The 21,808-nt window shown below is 38.8% G+C and overlaps 3 protein-coding genes and 1 pseudogene across 4 annotated transcripts; 3 read left to right on the forward strand and 1 right to left on the reverse strand.

Moving 5' to 3' along the window:
• Positions 1-668: 668 nt before the first annotated feature.
• Positions 669-3,438, forward strand: LOC113665006 (uncharacterized). Its single transcript, XM_027180656.2, has 3 exons — positions 669-867; positions 980-1,095; positions 2,502-3,438. The coding sequence occupies exons 1-3, from the start codon at positions 702-704 to the stop codon at positions 2,631-2,633; spliced, it is 414 nt and encodes a 137-aa protein (XP_027036457.1). The 5' UTR covers positions 669-701; the 3' UTR covers positions 2,634-3,438.
• Positions 3,439-5,565: 2,127 nt separating this feature from the next.
• Positions 5,566-7,036, forward strand: LOC113664971 (carbohydrate sulfotransferase 5). Its single transcript, XM_027180602.2, has one exon. It carries the CDS (start codon positions 5,652-5,654, stop codon positions 6,894-6,896), a length of 1,245 nt encoding a protein of 414 aa, XP_027036403.2. The 5' UTR covers positions 5,566-5,651; the 3' UTR covers positions 6,897-7,036.
• A 1,630-nt stretch (positions 7,037-8,666) lies between these two features.
• LOC149048674 (uncharacterized) lies at positions 8,667-10,918 on the forward strand (annotated as a pseudogene).
• Positions 10,919-11,102: 184 nt separating this feature from the next.
• On the reverse strand, positions 11,103-21,474 carry LOC113664984 (ethanolamine-phosphate phospho-lyase). Of its 2 annotated transcripts, none has more exons than XR_016185166.1 (11): positions 21,274-21,474; positions 19,004-19,122; positions 18,301-18,460; positions 17,102-17,176; positions 16,742-16,955; positions 16,343-16,425; positions 15,738-15,832; positions 15,044-15,168; positions 13,480-13,634; positions 12,315-12,779; positions 11,103-12,228 (listed from the first exon to the last, which is right to left on the reverse strand). XR_016185166.1 is itself a non-coding variant. In XM_089201360.1 (11 exons), the coding sequence occupies exons 1-11, from the start codon at positions 21,429-21,431 to the stop codon at positions 12,078-12,080; spliced, it is 1,425 nt and encodes a 474-aa protein (XP_089057486.1). In that variant the 5' UTR covers positions 21,432-21,474; the 3' UTR covers positions 11,103-12,077. The 2 variants fall into 2 exon arrangements, 1 of the variants encoding a protein (XP_089057486.1); XM_089201360.1 differs by having other exon boundaries at positions 12,690-12,779.
• Positions 21,475-21,808: the final 334 nt, after the last annotated feature.

A 21,808-nucleotide genomic window follows, 5' to 3' on the forward strand; every position in this document is an offset into this window, starting at 1 on the left:
GGGATCAAGTAAATTTTGTCGTGACACAGCCCGTGACATAACACAACCAAAATTATCTAATCCTCTCTACCCCCCCTCCCCCACCCCACTGGTGATGAAGAATGACGGGTCCCTTCTACGTTAAAAGAAATGCGCAATTTAACTTACAATTAGAAAAAATCCAGCACCCGGCAGCTAATGGAAATAATATAACGACTGTATATTGAAGAAAGTAACCGAATGTGAAAAGTTATTTATAACTCAAGCACGTGGTACTGAGATGAAACGATGAGCCAAAACGAAAAGAAATGAAAACACACACAGATAAACAAAACGGAGATTTCCATCAAGGAATCACTAACTATGTTCAATGTGGCGAAGAGAAATGGCAGTTATTTCTTATTTCTAATTTATTTTTATCTCTTTACTTTTGTGGAAAGAACCCGCAAAACTGTCAGAGAGTAACCAGGTGTTGGTGTTTTTTCATCTGCCTAAGATGCTCATATCAACTCTCCCTACTGTCTACCATAAGATCCATTAAATGGTGCTTGTAAGTATTTATTGAAAAATAAAACAGTTCTTCTCATCACTTTCTCGTCTGATTCTGTATTGATCGGGATGACTCAGGCCCCTTTGAGAGAATCAGAGGGGCCCTGGGGTCGATGCTGGCGCGCGAGGGTCATCTCGGTATATTGCAGAATATTCAACATGGCGGCGAAGGCATGCTTCGAGCTGTAGCGACTTTGAGATCAATTTTTTTGACAGTCATGGTAAATCTTACAACTGTTGCTCGGGCGAGGAAACCTACTATTATTTATGGATTCAAAAGAGGCAAGGTTCCGGCGAAACTTCGTCCAAATATACTTCCCAAACCTCAAGTACCTGGAGGTATACTTAAGTTGCACAAAGTCAAGCGATGACGATCTTTTTGAGCTGTTTGGAAATTTTTTCGCTCTACTAGTGATAATAATTTTCATTATTTGATATTTTTATGTTTTAGAGGGAAGTTGTATGAATGAGATGTACAAGCTTATGGCATGCTGGAAAAGCAACGGATTTATCGACACCCACTGCCAAGAAGAAATCAATTTATTTCTCGACTGTGCTTCTAATCAGGTATTTTTAATGACTGTCTTGGTTTTAAAAATGACAACTTGCTTTGCAAGCCTTTCAAACTAGTGTTTATTGTGGTTTGGGAATTTTCCATTTTTTTTTGGCATTTGATTTTTGGTTTTCAGATTTGGTTTCGATGTGGTTTTCCGTTTTTCGTATGTGGGTACCACTTTCTTTTCGATCTGAGCAGCACTGATCTCAAATAGCTGCAAACTGATCTCAAATAGCTGTAAACTGATCTCAAATAGCTGTGAAACCTCTCTATCCTCCACTTATCACTGCTAGAGATCAAGTAGGAATTTGATAGTTGAGATGTCAAAATTTATTGGTTTTGCATGCGGTTTTTGATATTGATCCAATTTTTTTCCGGTTTTTCGTTTTTGGATGATTTTTTTTATGGTTTTGTGGTTTCTAATAGACCCCAATACTTCCCTCAATATGCATCCTGACATTTGAATTGCATACTGGTGGTCATTGTCAGGTGACGAGTTTGACTGGATACAGTTTACATGCAGGCAAGAATGCAATAACCTTCTCACTAGTGCCTCTCTCTAATTGTGTGGCTTAGGAGCTCAGTTGGTAGTAGAACTTAGCTAGTATCTGGAAGGCACTATTTCAAATCCGGTTGAAGCCTGAATTTCTCAGGCCTCTTTTCTGCAATTGCTTGCAACCACAACAATTTCTTTGCTTGCAATACATGACTGTGGCAACATTTGGTTTCATGCTATGCTTACTTTTCACAGAGGTCAATACAAATGTGTAGGTGGGGCATAGACAGGATGTATCAAATTGCATCACAACCAGATTGCATGCATTGATCATTAGAAAAGTTTGCACAGGTATAAATTTGCCCAAGCTATTGTCATGGTCTGACTTCAACCCTCTCCTTTTCCATATTGATTTGCTAAGCCATCTGATTCAAATAATTGCAAACAATAGAAGAATAACAAGCATTAGAATTCACTGAACACTTTACACCCTAACATCAATATTCATTTTCTTCACAATGCTCTCTATACATCTCTTAAAGGACTGATAAATTTGAGTAACAATCAAGTGCGTCTTGATTGTATTTTTTCCTTTATTCCCCAGACCTTTGCAGTTGTTTCTAAGGTGATAATGTGGGGAGAAATTAGAAGCCAGTCACTCTTAGGGGTTAAAGGGTTGAAATAAGAGAGACTTCGGGTTTAAAAATATCAAATAGGTAAGCTAGAGGCCCTCAGTTTTACACTTTTAAAAACTAAAATCTAAACAAACACTTTGACATTTTAGATTTGAAAGGTTTAAGAATTGAAGCCAGAAGTTTTCATTCTTTAGTGATTTTAACCAGAGAATTCTTTCATTTTAATTGTTGTTGTTAGTTTCTGTATAGCATTGTATGTTTTAATTTTTGTTTCTGTTGTTTGCAGATGGGCACAAGAAAATCTTCCTCTGCCTGGACCCTAGATGAAATAAATGCTACACTAAAGAGACACACTCCCTATGTGAAGAAAAGACAGAGTCATGAGTCAGACTCCTATATTGTGGAAGAAAGACACTAGGATAGAAGTGAGCTAACAAGAAGCACTCAGATGAGACTGCAACAGTAATCTGGGCATTTCCATGTTCTTCTAATTTTTCAATTAGGACTAATTTTTGATGAAGTGTTATTAATTTATAAGCAAAACTTAAACTTATTAATCTCGTCAGCCACTCAAAAGTAAGCTAAACATCACAAGGAGATGTGAACTGGCATGATAGTCTAAAAATGGCGGGGAGCAAGTCACTTTTGATAAGGGTTTTATTAGTGATCAAGAGACTGAGGAGAGGAACAGACTGATGAGACAGAAGAAGTCTTCTAGACCATTGTTGAAAGATCTGATCAACTCCATTGTGTCTGTATCAATCACAGAATATAGAAATGCAATCATGCAAAATCATAGAGGCTAGAATAGTTTAAACACTCTTTTGACAGTATTACTTTACATGAATTTGTAGTGCTTGTAAGCTATACATATGAGAGTTATGCAATTCTACTTTAAAAGAACCTTTCTGTGTGCACTTAAGGAGCCTGAAGAAGTTCAAATGTTTAATTAACGAGTTCATATGATATCTGTAAAAATGTGCTGCTGAGTCAAAGTGAAGACATTCAGTGACTGACAGGATACAGTCAAACCTGTTAAAGTGGTCACCCACGAGTAATGGCTGGGTGAACGCTAAATAAAGGTTCCAAAGAATAGGGATAATCTAAAAAAAAAAACTGCCATTTTATGCCATAATTGACCCCTTAATGTGCAAAAATCGCTTAAGAAGTACAACTAACTTTGATTCCGGGAGAGAAACATGACTAAAATTTTGCTTGAAAGATTATTCTCAGTTTTATTTAAGTGATTCCGCTTTAAGTGACCGTTCAGCACAGGTGGAGGACAATACAAATTCACTTAAAGGTGACTAGGACTGCTTAATAGAGGTGACCGCTGAACAGAGGTAAAAAATTACAGTAACTAAGGGGAAGAAAATTCGACTTTTAGAACCTACCGCTCAGCACAGGGTGACCGCCTCATACGGTGCAACTTAGTACGGGTTACGGTGGACTGATTTTTTTTTGGATACAGATCAACAATAAAGTAAAGAAACAGCCAAATTAATGAACTAAGGAAAAGCTCGATGAGAAGCTACGGTTTGTATTTCTGTGTTACAGGGAATTGCTTTTAAAGGGAGAAAAACGTTGGCGTAATCGTTTGCTAGTATGTTGTAACACCACAAGCCAAGAATGAATACATTTTAAAAAACTTCATCCCTCGCTCCCAATACCTAACTACATCATTCCTCTGCACGCGAGGTTGTTTTCCTGGGCCAAAACGCTCATCAGTCTCATCAGACACTTTGAAAACCACTCGTTGAACATTCAGCCCAAAGTCGCACTTGCAAATTCAAGATATCAACTGTCTCCACATGAATTTATTTCAACGAGTCGGAAGCTCGGAAATATTCAGTGGTGTAAATGAAGTCTGTGGCATTACACAAGATGCGTTTGTCGTTGTGATCAAAAGAAAAATACAGACACTCGGCTAGATTTGAGGGCAAACATTCATTTTTGCCCTTGGGTGAGTTAATTACATGTAAAAAAAAAAAGAGAAAAGCCCTGACAACGAACATCTCGTACAAAAATTTACCACATCCCATACAAAAATTTATCGCATCTCGTACAAAAATTTACCACGCAAAGTAACAAAAGTGAGAAGAGGTCATTTAGCTCAAGTTGTAGTGAAAAATAACCTACAGGGTATTTTGAAATTAACACTGTACTTTTCAATATTCAGCAGATTTGCTCGGGGAAAATTTCCCTCACTCGCTCGCTTCTCGAACAATCAAGCTCTTTGTTTTTTTCTTTCTAGGGAAGATGGCAATCTATTATCGAGTATATGCAGAATTCGAAAGGACAACGAACATCTCATACTAAAATTTACCACGCAAAGTAACAAAAGTGATAAGAAGTCATTTAGCTTAACACCGACCAAGAATTTCTTCAGTAAAAATAATCAGACCCACAAGAAAAAATTTATGATAGTAACACATTTTTATGAAGAATTAACTTTATTGAAGAATTAATTTTATCGAAGAATTGACAAAAGGTTGTGTAAAATATGTTTTCGTTCGCTAGTTCTCTTCCTTAGTTTCGTAAACATTGCAGGAGAGGCAAATATTCTGCTGTTTAGAACCACGATAAACATATGTTGGGGATCTGTGAAACAAAAAAATGTTTTTGCCTCGCGTATAAAACATTTCGCAAATTTTGCTTCCGAAATATGCCAGTTGGCCATACTGAAAACAATGTTGACTAGTTGTTATATAGCGTAGCCCATTGAAAATGTTTCCTAGCAACAGCGACGGTTACCATGGTGAACATTTGACTTGGCTGAAGGGGAAATGCGAAAAACTTCGCCATCGGCTGGCAAGAAAGCCAACCTAAAGTTTAAGGCCTTGCTGAAGAAAAAAAATTTGTCAAAAACGGCTTCAGGGTGAAAGCAATCATCCCCTAAAATTACGTAGCGAATGATGCTTTTGGAAGTCAATTTATAATCGTGCGCATGCGTGTATCTTTGTTTTTCCGAACCTGGTGGCCGGGTCTAACCATATGTGCATGTTCTGACAGGAGCGGCCCAAGCTCCAGCTGTGAGATGATCATCTTGCGAAGATTAAAAAATTAAAAGAGTTTGTATGGGAATATCTACGACCGCCCTTAGGAATGAAAAAATAAATCAATTTCTCAATAAAAAATATCTCACTGTACTTCCATTGTGCATCGCTTGTTATCTGACCGCTTACTATGTTAAAAAGAACCCATTTTAGCGAGTTCTCCATTTCTGAGTTTACTGCATAAGGCTATGTAAGATAATAATTTCACAGCTGGAGCTTGCGCCGCCAGTGGTTCAGATCATTTGAAAGGCACTTTCGTGCTTTAAAAAACTACTTGATTTTGCCTTGGAAACCGTATCACAGTGCGTCAATAATTAGTAAGTCACCATCTCAGGGCATTAAGTTGTAAATGTTTGCCGTGAACTACAAAAGTTTCTTCGATGGTACGACTCGCCAGACCACTAAAGAAGAAACTGGGATCGAAGCTTCTTTGGATATGCTTCGCGACAATTCTTCTCACATGCGTGCATTTCGTTGGTCTTTTCCTTAAACCTTTGGATTACCGTGATGAACAGCACAGTGAAATTGGAGTCCATGATTTCGGCGAATTTAAGACATTCCTTGGTGGTTCGACAAAAAAAGCGCGTAGAAATCTGATTATTGTATCTCATGGCCGCTCTGGGTCTTCGCTGACAGGAGATATTTTTAATCATCATCCTTCAGTGTTTTACATGTACGAACCGTTACAAACCGCTCAACGAGTTTACAAGAAGAGCGGCAATCAAACTAGTTACAACAGGCTGGCCGAAAAGCTATTAGCCTCCCTCGCTCAATGCAGATTCGATCAGCCTCAGACCGCACTGGCGGACATTGAGAATTATTACCGTAAACCAGCACATCCGCGCATCAGCCATGCGATGGGATCACCGCCTCTGTGTCCAGTTGAGATGACGGATCCCAAATGGAGTCCCGAACTTTGCCCTCCTTTGTCAAGCCAGTCCCTAGGTGACGTCTGTAAGAATAAGTACAATTTGACCGTCTTGAAAATCCTTCTCTCCCGAATTCCTGAGAATAATCTGAAAACAGTTTTAACCGCTTGTGACTCGAACGACGTCGAATGCAAGATTATCTTCCTCGTTCGAGACCCTCGAGCAGTGATCCCATCTTCACTTCAGATTGGTTTTTTCAAAGAAAAAGGAGGGTCCGATTCTAAGTTAGGCACCAGGGTGTATAGTTACACGCTGTGTCAGCAAACAGAGAGGAATTTGGAACTAGTGAGGAGGTTACCAGCTTCTTTGCGAGCACGGATTATGCTCCTGCGTTACGAGGACTTAGCGATGGAGCCGTCAAAAGTGTTAGAAAGACTTTACGACTTTGCTGGGTTGTCTTTGTTGGAAAGCGTGCGTGCATGGCTAAACGAAACCACGCAGCAGAGTAGGAAGGACTGTAATCGTGAATTAGATGGCCCTTTAGTCACATGCACAAAAGATGATGCTTGGGCAGCGGCAAATCGTTGGAGGTGGAAGGTTCATCCACACGAAATCAACGTCATAGAGCATTACTGTCGAGGTGCGATGCGCCTGATGGGATATCGGCCTGTGGACATGTCACATGACCTATTAGCGAACAACAAGATTCCACTGTTCAGCGATGACTATGAAGCGAAACTCTGGTTTTTAAATTGAATGAAATTTCAGACTGTATTGAATATAAATATATAAGTGACGGTGATTTCCATGATTACAAACGTTCAGCCTCAGCACGCTGTGATTGGTTCAAGAACTCGCGCAACTTTCCTAAACAAGAATAAAGGGGGAAAGTTTCTAAACTGCGGTGCTGTGTATGTTGGGGGAACCATTACTAGATAATTTAGTTTCATCAACTGAGTTTATATTGTAAGTTGACTACCGCAAAGAGTTTCTAAGGCTGACGTCCACCGTCGAGTGTTAGCCTTTCGACAGAACTCTTCGCCCTGATAAAGGGCCAACTCTTGTAACAGTTGATAAAACCAACTCATTCCTTAAACAAGAGTTGTACAACAATTCGGTTTCATTGATTATATACAATACACTTGTCATATATGAACCACGGGCTTTTCCCCATGGATACGCATATTTCTCCTACATCACACGCTTATAACAAAATGAACGTAGTCTTTCTTGTTCATTTTGGCCACTTTCGAGGCAATCCTTTGGTCTGAGAAGATCATTTTAGCTAAAAATACTACATGTGCAGTTGTGTACAAAATTCAGGCTTGAACTAGAGAATCGAGAAACGATAAAACGTGACCTGAAATAGTTTATTGTACGGAAAGATCTTGTGCTTGTATATATCGAAATGCCCAATTTCACTCTCGAACTTCGCTTTCAAGGCGCGGACTGGTGAATTTTGTCAGAAAAGTACTCCTATATCACTGAAATCAACAGAGCATTAATTTGAAAACAATCAGAAAGTGGCAAAAACTTGTTAAGCGCAATTAAGGCTTCGGCTAGTCCCTTGTAGATGGTGCCAGCGTTATAATTTGGAAAAACGAACATAATTTTTGCTCTTTTCATTAAAAGTAGTACTGCTAGCATACTCGGCACATTTTTTTTTGTTTTTTCGAAGGAACATTGTTAGAGTCGTGACTTGTTTGGTTTCTAAGATTTGTTTTTTTCAAGTTCAGTCCATGGTCCAGTCTAATTTTGCAATGTCTTGGGTGAAGGAGGTTACCTCAATACTGAGTCGTTCGATGTGTAAAGGACTGGGCACACCGGAAGTAAAGAAAGCGTTAATCCCAGTTTCCGCTTTCATAAAAAACAAAGTGGCGTCGAAGATAACCGTGATGCTAACAATAACATTGTACATTTTGACACTTCAAGTCACCGCTTCTAGTCTGGAATTACGTGCAGTAGTTAATTATGTTTTATCAGAGCAAGTATATAGCACAAAATAAAGAGGATATCATGATTTCTTAACAATAAATACATTATTTGGATTTGTTTTGTGTTTCTTATTTAAAAAGCATATACTTTGAGAAAAGGTAATACAATTTTCAGAAACAAGCATAATTTTGAGCATAACTCGGAAAAAATTTATCAATGCTTGTAGCATAATACGCTATTTTTACAAGCACAATCTATGAAGGCCTACCTGAGGTGAATTTTCAGTAAACGACGTCATTGGGCATAGGAGCAGTTTAGCGCCAGGCATTTGAGCCGATGGGGGAGAGGGGGAGGGGGAAGGGAGAATTTTGCTCGTGCTTCGGCCTCAATCGGACATCTATGCAATTTTAACTTTTCATACAAAAACTGGAAGGTAGTTTTTCGTAGATCTCGAAGCTGCTTTCCCGCAGTACGTTTTTTTTGTTAAGTTGCATTTGCCACAGCACTTCAATAGGTGACGGTTTGAAATTACAAAGTCAGTTATACAGCTGGACAGTGAATGAAGCGAGGTGTATTGCTACTTCTTCCAAGATGGGGGTGACCATTACAGACTACCTCTCTCTTCCCCTCCCCCCGGCAGATCGCGGGAACTTTCTTATGAGGGTGGAGAGGTTCTGCCGGTTTAGAGGCTTTTCTAAGAACAAAAGAAATAGAGTGACAACGGATTTGTTTTTAGGGCACAAGCACCAAATGCTTTAAGGATGTATCTGATAGGCTATGATGTTACAAGGGTAGCCTAGGTAAAATTTAATGAGAGGCAACTGGGCATTTGTTGAATAACGTTTTCAAGGAAACAAGCCGAGAACTACCATTCAATTAATCGTTACCAAACAAAACCGTGTTAAGCCACCTTAGTTTCTGCGGCGTTTTATTTGTGGTATCTTTTTTTTTTGTGGAAATTATTTTTGCAGATCAATGATGACCCCCCCAAACTCAGCAGAATTGAAACCCGCCAAGGAGCAGAGAGATTTCCTCACGCGCGTAAGGCTCTCTGGTCTTCGGAAAATTATACGTAGATCATTAAACTTTAAAATCATTCCCTCGGGTACTCCCCCCGAATTTGAACTTTTGAAGTCCCCCCCCCCCCTTCCTCACCGGGCTAAAATTTTGTTTAAATGCCCCACCCAAGTGCTGGAATTGATGGGCAATCTTTTGTAAAAGGCAAAATCAGGGAACGGGACTTTCTAATAATTTACCAAGCTTTAAAACCTAGACCTTGTGGACCTTTTCTTTTGAGTCATTCGCTCACGAAAGTGTGCTCATAACCTTGAAACACCCTCATACAAAAGGTAAGACATGTGTAGTCCGCTGAGAAGACGGTTCAAACTCTCCACCCCAGCCATGCAAGGTTCAAATTCCCCACCCCTGGGCAAGGACGACAGTCAATTGCCCGTGGGAGATGTTGAAGCTTCGAATTGATCGGTGCATTTAAAAAATTTGTAAAGGAGACTTTTCATGACGCTCAAATGTAAGAACAGATGCCTCAACATTCGTAAAAAAGGTTTTGGTTATTCATTGTGGTGAATACCAATAAAAGCTAATCGCGACTTTTCGACTGCATACTGTTAGTCTTTTTCAGTCGATGAGGTCGACTGGTCATGCATGATCTTATCAAGCATGATGCTCTGCTGTGATTAGTTGTTTTTCAACAGCTCTGATTGGTGCATTTCGATCTTTGCTGTTTTACTCAATGATTTGTTCCCTCGGCGGTCCGCTGTCACACGGCTTTCCTGTTGTTGTGTTTTTTGATCGTGTGCATCCACGCTTCTGGAATTTCTATTCCACTATCCCTGTTGATGTTGGGTGAAGTCTTACATGAATTGCCTCTTTGACTCTGCGCGTGTAATAGCGCGTGTAGTAGCGCGTGTAGAAGGTAAAACCGCAGTAGCTTTGAACTCGTTGGTGTCTAGGAAGGCGAGTTTGTTGTCTTCTCACTTTGAACAAACTCGCCTTCCTAGACACCGCAGTTTTAAGAGAACCTGACGGCCGACTCACCACCAGCGTATACAGGAAGCCCACGCACACCGATCAATACTTAGCGTATGATTCACACCACCCTCAATCAGTAAAACGCAGTATTGTTAAGTGCCTTTGCAAGCGCGCCAAACGTCTCGTAACAAAACCCTCCGTCATCTCCGAGGAGAAAAAACATCTGTCTTCTGTTCTGGTTTCTAATGGCTATCCTTTTTTCTTTCTCGCAGAAACTTACCAAGACCGAAAAAACCAAACAACAGTACCGAACCCGCCAACGAGTTCAAAGCTACTGCGGTCTTACCTAATGTCAAGGGTCGGTCCGAACAGCTTCGCCTTTGCCTACAATAAAAAGGCGTACGCGCTGTTTTTAAGTCGGAGACTACGCTAAGATCTCAGCTAGTACGACCGAAAGACGCTGTCGACCCGGCTAAAAAAAGATGGCGTAGTTTACAGGATTCCCTGTGAATGCAAGACAGAATTAAGGAGCACGATCGAGACATTCGACTCGCCCGTACCGAGACCTCCGCCGTTTCAGGGCATGCCCACAACACCGCACACAAACCACTCTGGAACGAAGTAAAGTTTATTGATCGTGACCCTTATTACTACACGCGCAGAGTCAAAGAGGCAATTCATGTAAGACTTCACCCTAACAACATCAACAGGGATAGTGGAATAGAAATTCCAGAAGCGTGGATGCACACTATCAAAAAACACAACAACATGAGAGCCGTGCGACAGCGGACCGCCGAGGGAGCAAATCACTGTGTAAACAGCAAGGATCGAAATGCACCAATCAGAGCTGTTGAAAAACAACTAATCACAGCAGAGCATCATGCTTTATAAGGTCACGCATGACCAGTCGACCTCATCGCCTAAAAAAGACTAGCAGTGTGCAGTCGAAACGTCGCTATCTACATCACACGTGACTACATCGTGAGACAAACGAAAAAACTTAGCTTTTATAGATATCTCAACGTATTTAAATGTTCATTTATTTTCATTGAGAAAATAGCAAGTCAATTTTATTGTACCGTTTCACTGCACCTTTTTTTTTTTCCATATTTGCTCATATGTTACAATGTTAATCACTGTTTACCACATAGCAATTAAAATCATTTATATTAGAAATGTCGTAATTATCTAGACTCTCAAATAAGGGACAACCAAAAACATAAAATACACATAAGCATTCCACTAAAATTGAACGAAAGCATTAAATTCAGTTTTATGTATAAAAAATTACAAATTTCCCAATAAATATTAACATATTGACAGTGTTTGCATTATTTAAAAAGATTGCAGTATCTCGAGCGAGAAGTGACCTTTTTGCCAGGCAATTTATTGCATTATTTATCCCTTGACCCCTAAGAGTAGTTATTGTCTGATTTCTCATTAAAATGCCATCCCCGAATCACATATTGAGGCCAGGATAGTCAAGGAAATGATCGCCAAATGAAGATTCTCTTGATTACTAAGCAAATTCCCTTCGTCAGCACTGCTGGAAATGTATAGAGACCAGTATGAACTATATGTATACTGATCTTGGGGTGTAAAGGATTAATGAGTTTTAAGAAACATAAAATAAAACCTGGCGTTCTTTCTTTGAAATTTCACTTTCAACTATCATGGCCTACAGCCAAATTTAATGGAATAAAAAAGAAAACGCGCGTGTATATTAAATATAAATAAGATTCGATTTTTAGTAGTTGTTGTGTCAATTCTAGTCTCTCAACCGGTGTGCACATCGACAAAAATATTTCAAAACTCTGGCGTACAGCTCATACTGATCTTGTAAAGGACATTTTGAAGTCTTAGAATTCGACATATTCAGAAATAAAAAATGCGTCTATCTTCTGTAGAAGTTCCCTCGGACTTGAGACCATGACAAAAAAAAAGTGTAAAATTTTAGAACAGAAAATGATCGCTTGCTTTGGCCCTTTTTCTACCACTCCTTCACAGTCTTCTTCACTGGCTTTCCTCAATTTCGCTCAGTGCCTCATCTAAAACTGAACACACTCGATCAGCATCTGTGTTTGTGAAGCACATTGGAGGTTTGATCTTGATCACGTTGTGGTCAGGTCCATCAGCTGATAGCAGCACAAACTTGTCTTTTGCCCTGTTAAAATTATTATAATCAGATAAGTGGAGAATTACGGTAAATTATTTGAACCCGGGAGAATATAACTGAGGAGAATGTGTTACCTTTGCTATGACATCTACAAAAGGTTAGACGTTCTAGTCCTCTCGAATAAGGAAGAGAAACCGAAGGCCTTGTCTACCGCATCTTCCCAGTACTGGTTAGCGAGGGACGTCGAAGAACCCACAAATGTCTAGCAAAAGTAAAGAACGAAGCTCCCGGCGTTGTGGTCTGACCTTGTTTCCACCCTAACATTCTTAAAATGCAAAATTTTCTTCCAAACATCGTAAAACTTCTCAATGCATTCAGGCTAAGATTCACTGTAAAGCGTTGGATAATGCGCTGTATAACTGCATAATTATTGCAGGAATGGTCTATCTGTGCAGTTTGAGAAATAGATGGTCTAGTCACCGCAATGAACAGGAAGTTTTCATACTCACATGTATATCACTCTTCTTGCCTCTTCTGCGGCTGGTTGTTTTGTTGTTCTATCAGTCACTAGCTCCACTCCAATGAAAAGCCCCATTCCCCTTAAAAAAAAAAACAAAAAACAAAACAACAACAGCAAGTTAAGATGAAAAGATCTAATTTGCACACAGACCACAATCTAGGACTAACGTTGCTGAGGAAATCTGTTCACATTCAAATGCGAACTTCCTTTCTTGAGACGTTACTACTTGACATGAAAATGACCCTTCCCCTCCTCCCTTGGCAAGGTTTGTGTATCTTGCTACTCATTTGGATGAGATCCTAATCCATCACAGGTTAACTACCCCCTCCAACCCCTAAGCCAACAACCCCCTCCCCGCCCCCCATCCCATTTCCTTTGGTGTCCTCACAGTTCACCGGTTCCCATTTATACTCCTTGACGCTTAGACATAATCAGCTTACCATGACTTAAAAACACTTAGACAATCAAACAATGAAAAGCAACAAGGTAGCAAAAGAATGCGCTCTATTAAGAATAACAGTTTATGAAACTAAAGAAGTGGTACCAAGCTAAACAACCTTACAGGAGAGGGGGGAAGACCTGTTTATGACATAAGGACAAGCTGTAATTGTATCACTATCAAATCAGGGCAGGAGAACCTTAAGTGTCATTTTGCACAATAACGAACACCCACTTTAAAGGTCTCTTCCCTTTCCACCCTCCTTAGGCACAGAGGCTCACCTGAGGGGAAGTGGGATAGGGCACGACAACAGACTGATGATCAAGAAATCAGCACTTACCTCACTTCTCCAATAAGCCTGTGCTTGGTTTGAAGTTGTAGCAACTTGTTCTTCAAGTAATCACCAGTCTCAAGGGCATGCTGTTGAAGGTTCTCATTTTCAATGATATCCAAGACTGCATTGCCAACTGCACATGATACTGGGTTACCTCCATACTGAAACACAACTTTTGATTCTTAACAAAATATGCGAACCCATGGGCAATGCTTATGATTTGCTGCTCATTTTTAAGCAATGTAACTTCTCACGGAAAATCTTTGAATATGAAGCAGAAAAAATACTTGGTGGGTGCTATAAAATACTGCAATCTAATGTATAACATTAAATAAAGGAATGTAGCAATAAACATAAAATCTACAGTCACAGACATTGTTACATAATCATCTCATTTTAGCAATAGGGGAGATGGTTAAACTTATGAAAGGAGGATTTCATCAGGCAACATCCTATTCAATTGTGTCACATTTATTATTCAACCACAGCATTCAGTGGTATATAGTGTTTATATTGGTGCTCAAGGGACCACTGTCAGGTTATTGCTTTGGGTTTGAATGCAATATCATGCTAGGCTCTCTCTTCTCTCTCTCTCATTTTCTCTTCCTCAAAGGGACACTCAGAGGGACAAAAAGAAGACAGATCCTGGGAACAAGGTCATGATGCTTTAACCTAAGATCAAAAGGACTGTGTTCCCAGAGGAAGAAGAGGGGAAGGAAACTGTCAGTTATGTAAGCCACATAGTTTTGTGCTGCTGCCCCAAAGGATAAGGTGTTTGACTTATGTTGCTGTGAAAGAGGAAGGATATTGATTTTCACCTTTTGGATTCTAAACAGATTGAAGTTTAGTATACTATCCAGATCCTGGTTTAGGAATGGGATATGTTTTTAATAGACATATCTCTTTGCTTAAAACATTTGGGGTATGGGTTTTCCCAAAAGGGTGACATGTGGGTATAAGCTTAATGGTCTACTCAAAAATAGGGTGGGTAGTTTTGATTTATGTCTGAAATGAAATATGGAAATTCTCATTTGGTACTCAAATCAGGTAAGGTTAGGCCACAAAAGAACTGGAATTAATGGATAACATCCTAAGTGACCTAATAAAGAGATCATCAGCCTCTCATCCATAGGCCCACTTTCATTCAAGCATCTGCTAGCTTAGATGATACTTTGAGAGGTGGACAGAAGCTTAGTTGCTATGGTGATCCCCTTGCTGCTACTCTCTGGCACTATTGACTGAGTGTTTTAAATGAGTCCAAATGTAATTTAGGAAAGGTTAAAATCAAGTCAATGCAATAATTTCACCAGTGTCATATGGGAGACTACAGAGAGGAGTTTATACTACAATGTCTTCTGTATTTTTCTCCCTTATTCTACCTCCCTCCCTCTCTCACTTTTCGTTTCACACAACAGTTTTTCGGTGCTGTAGCTCAGTTGCCATGGTAACCCTCTCACTGCTTGGGAGGTTTCTTTGGCACCCATCCTCCAATATTTAAATCTAAGAGTTTTCAGCCAAGCTTTATAATTAATTATTATTCATATCACAAACCAACTGAAAATAAACCTACTGTATTGAAATAGGACATGCCAGTGGCAGCAAATGATTCTGCAAGTTCAGGTCTCGTAACAACAAGTGCCAATGGATGGCCGTTACCAATCGGCTTACCTAAGGTAACGATGTCCGGCACAACACCTAGGGAAATGCACAGTTATGATCTGGCATACTCTGGCAGGACTACCATTGCTGCCATCAATACATGGTGTCAGCAAAGACACCAGTGGTGTTAACTCTCTAGAACAGGGATGGGGTGTGGTGGGGAGGGGGTGCCTGGGTTGGTACAGTGCTTGTAGCTTTAACATTCAGCTTCAAAGCAAAATAAACATTTTGAATGTTGGGATTTGCTCGTGATGATAAATTATAGGCTGATATGTTGGTATCTGTCATTCTTGGAGAAGACACTTAACTCTGATGATACCTATCTCTGTTCACAGTACAAATGGATGACTGTCAAGGAGAGCTGACAAATTTTAAGGGAGTGATTTAAATTTTATCTGGTCCCAAAAGAGTAACAACAGTCCTATTATCCAAGCTTTTTCAGGCTACAAAATCAAAGATATGATCTAGCAGTTGCACAAGTCAGTTGTGTCAGTAACTTTGACAGGAATTACGGCATGTTTCACGTTCTTTGCTCAAGTTTGACTACCAACATTTAGCACAAATGTTGCAATTTTAAACCCTTACACCAGCAGGATCTCACCCACCTTGAGACTCAAATGCCCAGAAGTGTTTACCACATCGTCCAAATCCAACCTGCACTTCATCAGCAATACACACTCCTCCAGCCTCACGTACATACCTTAACAATGATTGGGAAAAAAGAAGTAAAAATGTATCATAGTGCAGATCAAACAAACAAATTAAAAGTCAAGACACACCAAATGATCGTACAGAAAAAAAAAAAAACCAGAGGAGGACACCTGGTGTTAGACAAATAGCAAAAATCCCACAGGTCTAATATGGAGTCTGGATCCCCTGGATCTGCCAACAAAACTGTGATTCACTTGATCCAATACAAAATTCTCCTTACTTAAAGATTTGTGTGACAGACAGTACAGAAAATTACTGTTGGGATCCTGGGGGTGGAAGGGTTAACTTTCCAGAGTGTGATTTATTCTCAAGAAAATAAAGGATAATTAACAAACAAAACCATGCTTTCTTGATATGCCTCTAACTTTTCCTGCCATCCTAATGATGAGATGTACAGGTATAGCAGCCAGTACCTGGAGTGACTACTAGACAGGACATTGGGAGTTCAAACTTAACTTTTTACAGAGGTTATTTCATACTAAGGAAATAATTTGCTTACTTGTAGACTTGTTTCAAGTAGTTTGGAGGATAGACCACCTGACCTCCACAACCTTGCATTGATTCACTGATAAATGCTGCAATCTACAAGAATAGACACATTTAAATGTACATCACTTCTCTCCTGCACTCATCAATTATTGGCAAAATGAATCCAGAGTTGAACATTCATCCATTTTTGAAGCGAAAACTAGGACACTTCCTTTATAAGATCACTACAGATGTCAACATAAACTTTGTAAGAACTGCATTCATTTCAGGAGAAAAATAGCCAAAAAAAGTACAATTCCAGATAATAATAATTAAAACAATGAAGACAATAGTACTAAAATAAAAATCTACACCAACAAGCAAATGGCACATTAACAAAGACTTCTTTCAGATTCCAAACTGTAGGTACCTTTCTTCCATCTCTGTGTGCTTGATCTATGAGTTTCTTGACTTCTAAGGCATACTTCTCCCCCAGTTCAGGTGTGGCTTCTCCTTGGAATATCCCACGATATGGATCAGGAGTAGGAGAAACATGAACGTAATCTTTCTTCCCCTTTTCACCCAGTTTTCTGAACTTGTATGGACTGATGTCAATCAATGCTGTGGTATGACCATGATAGGCTCTGGTTGAAAAAAAAAGTACTTGCTTTTTGAAATTTCAACCCTTTGACATGTACCTTTTGTTCTCTTACCAATATCATGAATAAGGTGGCATTAAAAAAACAACAACAACAAGCAAACAAAATTGAACAAAGAAAGTTCTGAATACCTGTCTACAATGACAATATCATCTGCACCGGTGTGTTGTCTCGCTATTCGCAGAGCAAGATCATTTGCTTCTGATCTGTAAATGATTTGACAAATATAGTTAATTTCTACACAGATACTGAGAAAGAAGAATTACATATCACCAAAGGGAAAAGCAATAGGTCATTGTATAATTATTTACGTAGTTGCTAAGCCTTTGATTTGGAGTAAGGCTGAAGGTGACCTTGTTATGATAGAGACCAGTATCTAGTTAGCATGATAACTAAGTAATTTACATTTAAAAGCAGCAACCTTTGTATCAAAACAAGGTCACCCTTAGACTCACTCTGTTCAAAGACTTGACAACCAAACACACAACTGTAAAATGGACCATTAAAACAACCTTTTATCACATAAACTAAGGTGTTATACAAGGATTTTCAACCTTGAGAAAAGCCGTAACAACACACATGAAAAAAATACAATATTTTTTCATGTGTGTTTAATATTGCCAATCAGCTGCTGACATGTCACTTGCCTTTTGCACCACTCAGTCAGGTTGATCCTTTTATTTTCATTCATTAATAAAGTTGACTTTTCTTGTCAGTAAAGGGCTATTGTGTTTATATGATAAACAAAATAATACATGACTGCCTGTAAACTGATATGAAATGTTGTCTTCTCATCTTCAACTTGACATATCACTTGTTCACTGCACTCACTCATGAGCTATCAAGTTAAACACTTGAAGAGAAATTCCATATCTATGTGTGTCCATGTATTATTCTTTGTATCTCTTCTATATTTATCAACACATCATGTAAAGAAAAGTTCAGGAATGAGAATTATAACAATTACCTTTTGTGAGAGGCTTGAAAGAGACATTTTTTCATTTTTGAAGGTAAGAAAAACTGGAATGGGGATGTTATGAACAGTTTACTGGTGACATAATAGGTAACTGCTATCTTTCCCTCACCATGCAAGTCCACTGGCACTGACTCAAACCTGTGACTGTGTACTTTGTTTTGCCCACTGAGTTGAAAACCTAATTAGTCACCTTGGAGAGTTACTGAAACTGAGGTTTCAAGTGTTACCTCAAAGGCTAAAACTCTCCTTGATTGCCAATTTATTTTATCAACCCAGTTGACAAACCCAAATCCACTTTTATAGGGTTGAGATCAGTGCTGGCAGACCATGGTTCCATGCCAGTTGTGAACTTACCCAGTGCATACAAAATGACATTGGCTCAATTCAGGTGGGAATGTAGCAGTCAGCCTTTGTGCATACTTAACAATGATGTCATACAAAAAACGGTTGTTGGTATTAAGAGTGGCCATCTGTTTATGACAAACTTTAACAACATGGGGGTGGCAGTGACCAACTGTAGAGAGAAGGAAGAGTTATTCAAAAGCATAAAAAAATTTGACAAACACCACCATGATAATTCTGCTGTCAATTGTTACATTCATCATGAAAATTAATTAAACGAAAGTCCAAATTAGTGGCTGTAAAATGGCCAACAAAATTCATAAGTAATTTAGTTTTCTATCATACCTCTTCATATTTTTAGGATAAAAATAGCCAATAACATTTCTCTCTCCAGCTACAGTAGTCTGTCTATTTTACCTTTTGCATCAATAGTTACATGTAAAAATTTATTCAGGCTTATTGTTCAATTTTTAAGCAAACTGTGGTTGAGTAAACACAAAAACATTTTTCTGTAAAAGACCTGCAGCCTTGACTAAATTTTTCATCATAACAAAAACCCAAAATGGCTGCTAAGGTACTAAACTTTTGTTAAAACTTGCCAAACAGAATTGTCTTGTTCCACTTTTTTAGTACTGATATTTCACTGAAGGTAATTTCTAATCCTTCACCAAAACAAACATTTCACAAACTCAAAAGCAACATAAGATGGACATACCATGGGTGACATTATTGACACAATCTAGATATTGGTTATCCTCCTCATCATACATGTACTGTCCTCTTGCATAGGAAATTTTAATTGGATTCTCTTTGAAATGGACCTCACAGGCTTTCCTGTATGAAACAAGAAAAAATTCTAATGTTTTCTTTATTATAAATACATGGAAAATGAAAAGTATTATTTAGTGTGGTTTACAGAAAGATTTGGTGTATTTAATTAGTCTCTTTAGCAACAATATGTCTTTAGCCTAGGATTTTACACTGGATACTTGAGGTAATTGGACCGCTTAAGAGGAAGATATTATGATAAAAAAGCCCTAACAACCATATTAGTTGAACTTAGTTTAAAAAAAAATTATTGCTGGACCATTTACTCTCCAACATGATCAAGCCTCAGAGCCAAAACTCTTAAACCCTACAACCTTCCTGAAAAAGTGAAAAAGGGGTTAGTTTTCTCTTTTCTTAAACTTAAACAGTTAGAGAAGAGGGTTGACTCTTTACAAATGAGCATCAGTATGCAAACTGATGCTCTGCACATTTCTTGAGGTGCTGATGAGGAGAATTTATTTAACAGTCAGGAGCTCCTTCAATTTGTATGGTGATTGTTTTCTCTTATCTCCTGACCTAATGTTTGACACAGGGTGGTAATGTGAAGGGGATTTAGATGCTAGTCACTCTTAATGGTAAAAGGGTTTAAAATTAAAAAAAGTCAACCAAATCCTGTCTCACTAATACAACTTAACATTATTAGCAAGAGGGCAAAACTACAACTCATAATTATGATCCTGATTTTGGGACTAAAGGATAAATAATGGTAATAGGACTTTGTGTTGTCCAATTCAGTCTGTAATTATATGAGTGATTCACAAATCAGATAATTGTGAAGTGGGAGTCCAATTTGTTAATCACTCATATGATTACAAACAGAATTGGATGACACAAAGTCCTGTCACCAATAAATCAAAAATATGACAAAATTTGAGATAGAAACTAGATGTCGGTTATACGTTTTCATAGAAAAAAAAACAACAGTTAACTCAGCAAAATGTGAGACAACAACACATGCACATGATGCATTCTGTCCACCAACACAGGCATGACATGTTCACTGTCCCTTTAACTGTCCTATTACACCATTCAATTACAAGCATGATGCATATACTATCCTATTCATGCTCATATCTCCACAGTGATAAACAATAATTATTGTGTCCAAGAATTTTGTTATAGTTTTGATTAATCCAATAATCTGTTTGGAAGCCTATGGCAATGTCAACTACCTGAGCTCAGTTGACCACAATGACCTTCCCTGCCTCCAGATGGTTTGAGAGTTCTTTCATTGCTGTTTGGTTATTTTAGGGGAGGGGTGAGAAAATAAGGACCTTTATGTTCCCTGGCTCCTTGTGTCAACAATTTTATCATAAAACATCTTGGCCGGTTATTTAAACAAAGTTGAGCCATTGTTTAACAAAACCACTTCCTAAACTATCATGACTTAGCTCAATCTTTAATCTGAACAATATACAGTGTCAGGAGGGCCAGTTATTTCAGGCCCAAGCCTCCTGATTTACAGCTAATCACTTCAAAATTGAAAATTGCCATTGGTCAGTGGATGCGAAAAGAACTTGGATGTGGAAAAAAATTATTCACGTGGAACCGGATGTGAATTGACCTCACGAGACACTTTTTGCCCAATCAAGTGGCAAGGTACGTGGCAAAGTATGTAAATTAACTTTCGACTTTGGTTACTCAGCTCCATAAATTCCGTCAATCGCCCTATCGCAGTTCTTTTTACTGGCAGAGGTCGACCCGCACGCGGTAATCACTTGTGTAATGGGTTCCCACAACCATGCTTAAGACCAGTTGCAGAGCAAATCGCCAACAATCGCTGTTTTTTCTGTTGTGCATAGTCAGTTCCTAAACTGGAAATATTTCGATTATAAAGGCTACGGTCGAGAAATGTAAGCTTACAAATGCCGTCAGAAAACGTCATAACCGCCTTAGTCGATCGACGGTACGAATTGCATTGCTCCTGCAACCTTTGCTACCACATTAGAAAAAAATCCACGTTGTCTTTTAAGGAAATACTATCATTTTAATGATTGTTCTCAACTTTGGTGTGACAGTTAAAGTCTTACGGTTACTGAAGAAAAAATCATTTTCAGTCGTTCCGAGTATGAATGAAACATTAACCAAACACTAAATGCACTTTTAGTGAATGAACCTACTGTTTTAATAAGGAACTTATTAACCCTCGAAACTTACCCGATGTAGGCAGTTCGCAGTCCCATGATCTCTTCCTTAGAGAGTCCGTGACATTTCTTTTCGCCTTCAGTTCCATTCGTACAATGGTAGCCATTTGTGAGCTTCTCTTGAGTTTTGTTCGTCGGTACATCAAGCTTTGCTCTCTTCGCAACGCTCATTTTAATAAAGTCCTCTGGAAAAGCTCTTCCTGGCAAGATTCAAACCTCACTTTCGAATCAACAGGAAAGCGGAATTTTTTGTTTCGCCGGCGAGTTGAGATCTCTTCGATAAAATTTTCGCCGCGTGTTGTCACGAGACTTGTTTACAAATAACAGGTCAATCTAGTTTTGACTGTTACGTCACTGGCCGAAGGAAAAGGGTTCTTCATTCTAAGAATTAAACTTCCTCTCCCGGTAACAGGAAAAGGAAAGTAATAAGTGTCGGATATTTTGCGAGACAGAACACGAGGGTTTCACAAGCTCAAAAAAAAAACAAAGCTGTTTTGATATCCTGTAAAAGTTGACCTTCATTCATTTTCGATTTCCCAACAAACCTG

Source organism: Pocillopora damicornis, chromosome 3 (genome assembly GCF_964200805.1).
Source record: "Pocillopora damicornis chromosome 3, jaPocDami1.2, whole genome shotgun sequence".
Classification (NCBI taxonomy): Eukaryota; Metazoa; Cnidaria; class Anthozoa; order Scleractinia; family Pocilloporidae; genus Pocillopora; species Pocillopora damicornis.

What these genes read in the sequence shown, in the direction of transcription:
- LOC113665006 (XM_027180656.2), top strand. Translation starts at nt 702, where the DNA reads ATGCTTCGAGCTGTAGCGACTTTGAGATCAATTTTTTTGACAGTCATG. An exon ending in CAAACCTCAAGTACCTGGAG is followed by an intron (nt 868 to 979) that starts GTATACTTAAGT and finishes TTTATGTTTTAG; the next exon opens with AGGGAAGTTGTATGAATGAG. An exon ending in TCGACTGTGCTTCTAATCAG is followed by an intron (nt 1,096 to 2,501) that starts GTATTTTTAATG and finishes TGTTGTTTGCAG; the next exon opens with ATGGGCACAAGAAAATCTTC.
- LOC113664971 (XM_027180602.2), top strand. Translation starts at nt 5,652, where the DNA reads ATGGTACGACTCGCCAGACCACTAAAGAAGAAACTGGGATCGAAGCTT.
- LOC113664984 (XM_089201360.1), bottom strand. Translation starts at nt 21,431, where the DNA reads ATGAGCGTTGCGAAGAGAGCAAAGCTTGATGTACCGACGAACAAAACT. An exon ending in CTGCGAACTGCCTACATCGG is followed by an intron (nt 19,123 to 21,273) that starts GTAAGTTTCGAG and finishes TGTTTCATACAG; the next exon opens with GAAAGCCTGTGAGGTCCATT. An exon ending in GCAAGAAGAGTGATATACAT is followed by an intron (nt 12,229 to 12,689) that starts GTGAGTATGAAA and finishes TAATTTTAACAG; the next exon opens with GGCAAAAGACAAGTTTGTGC.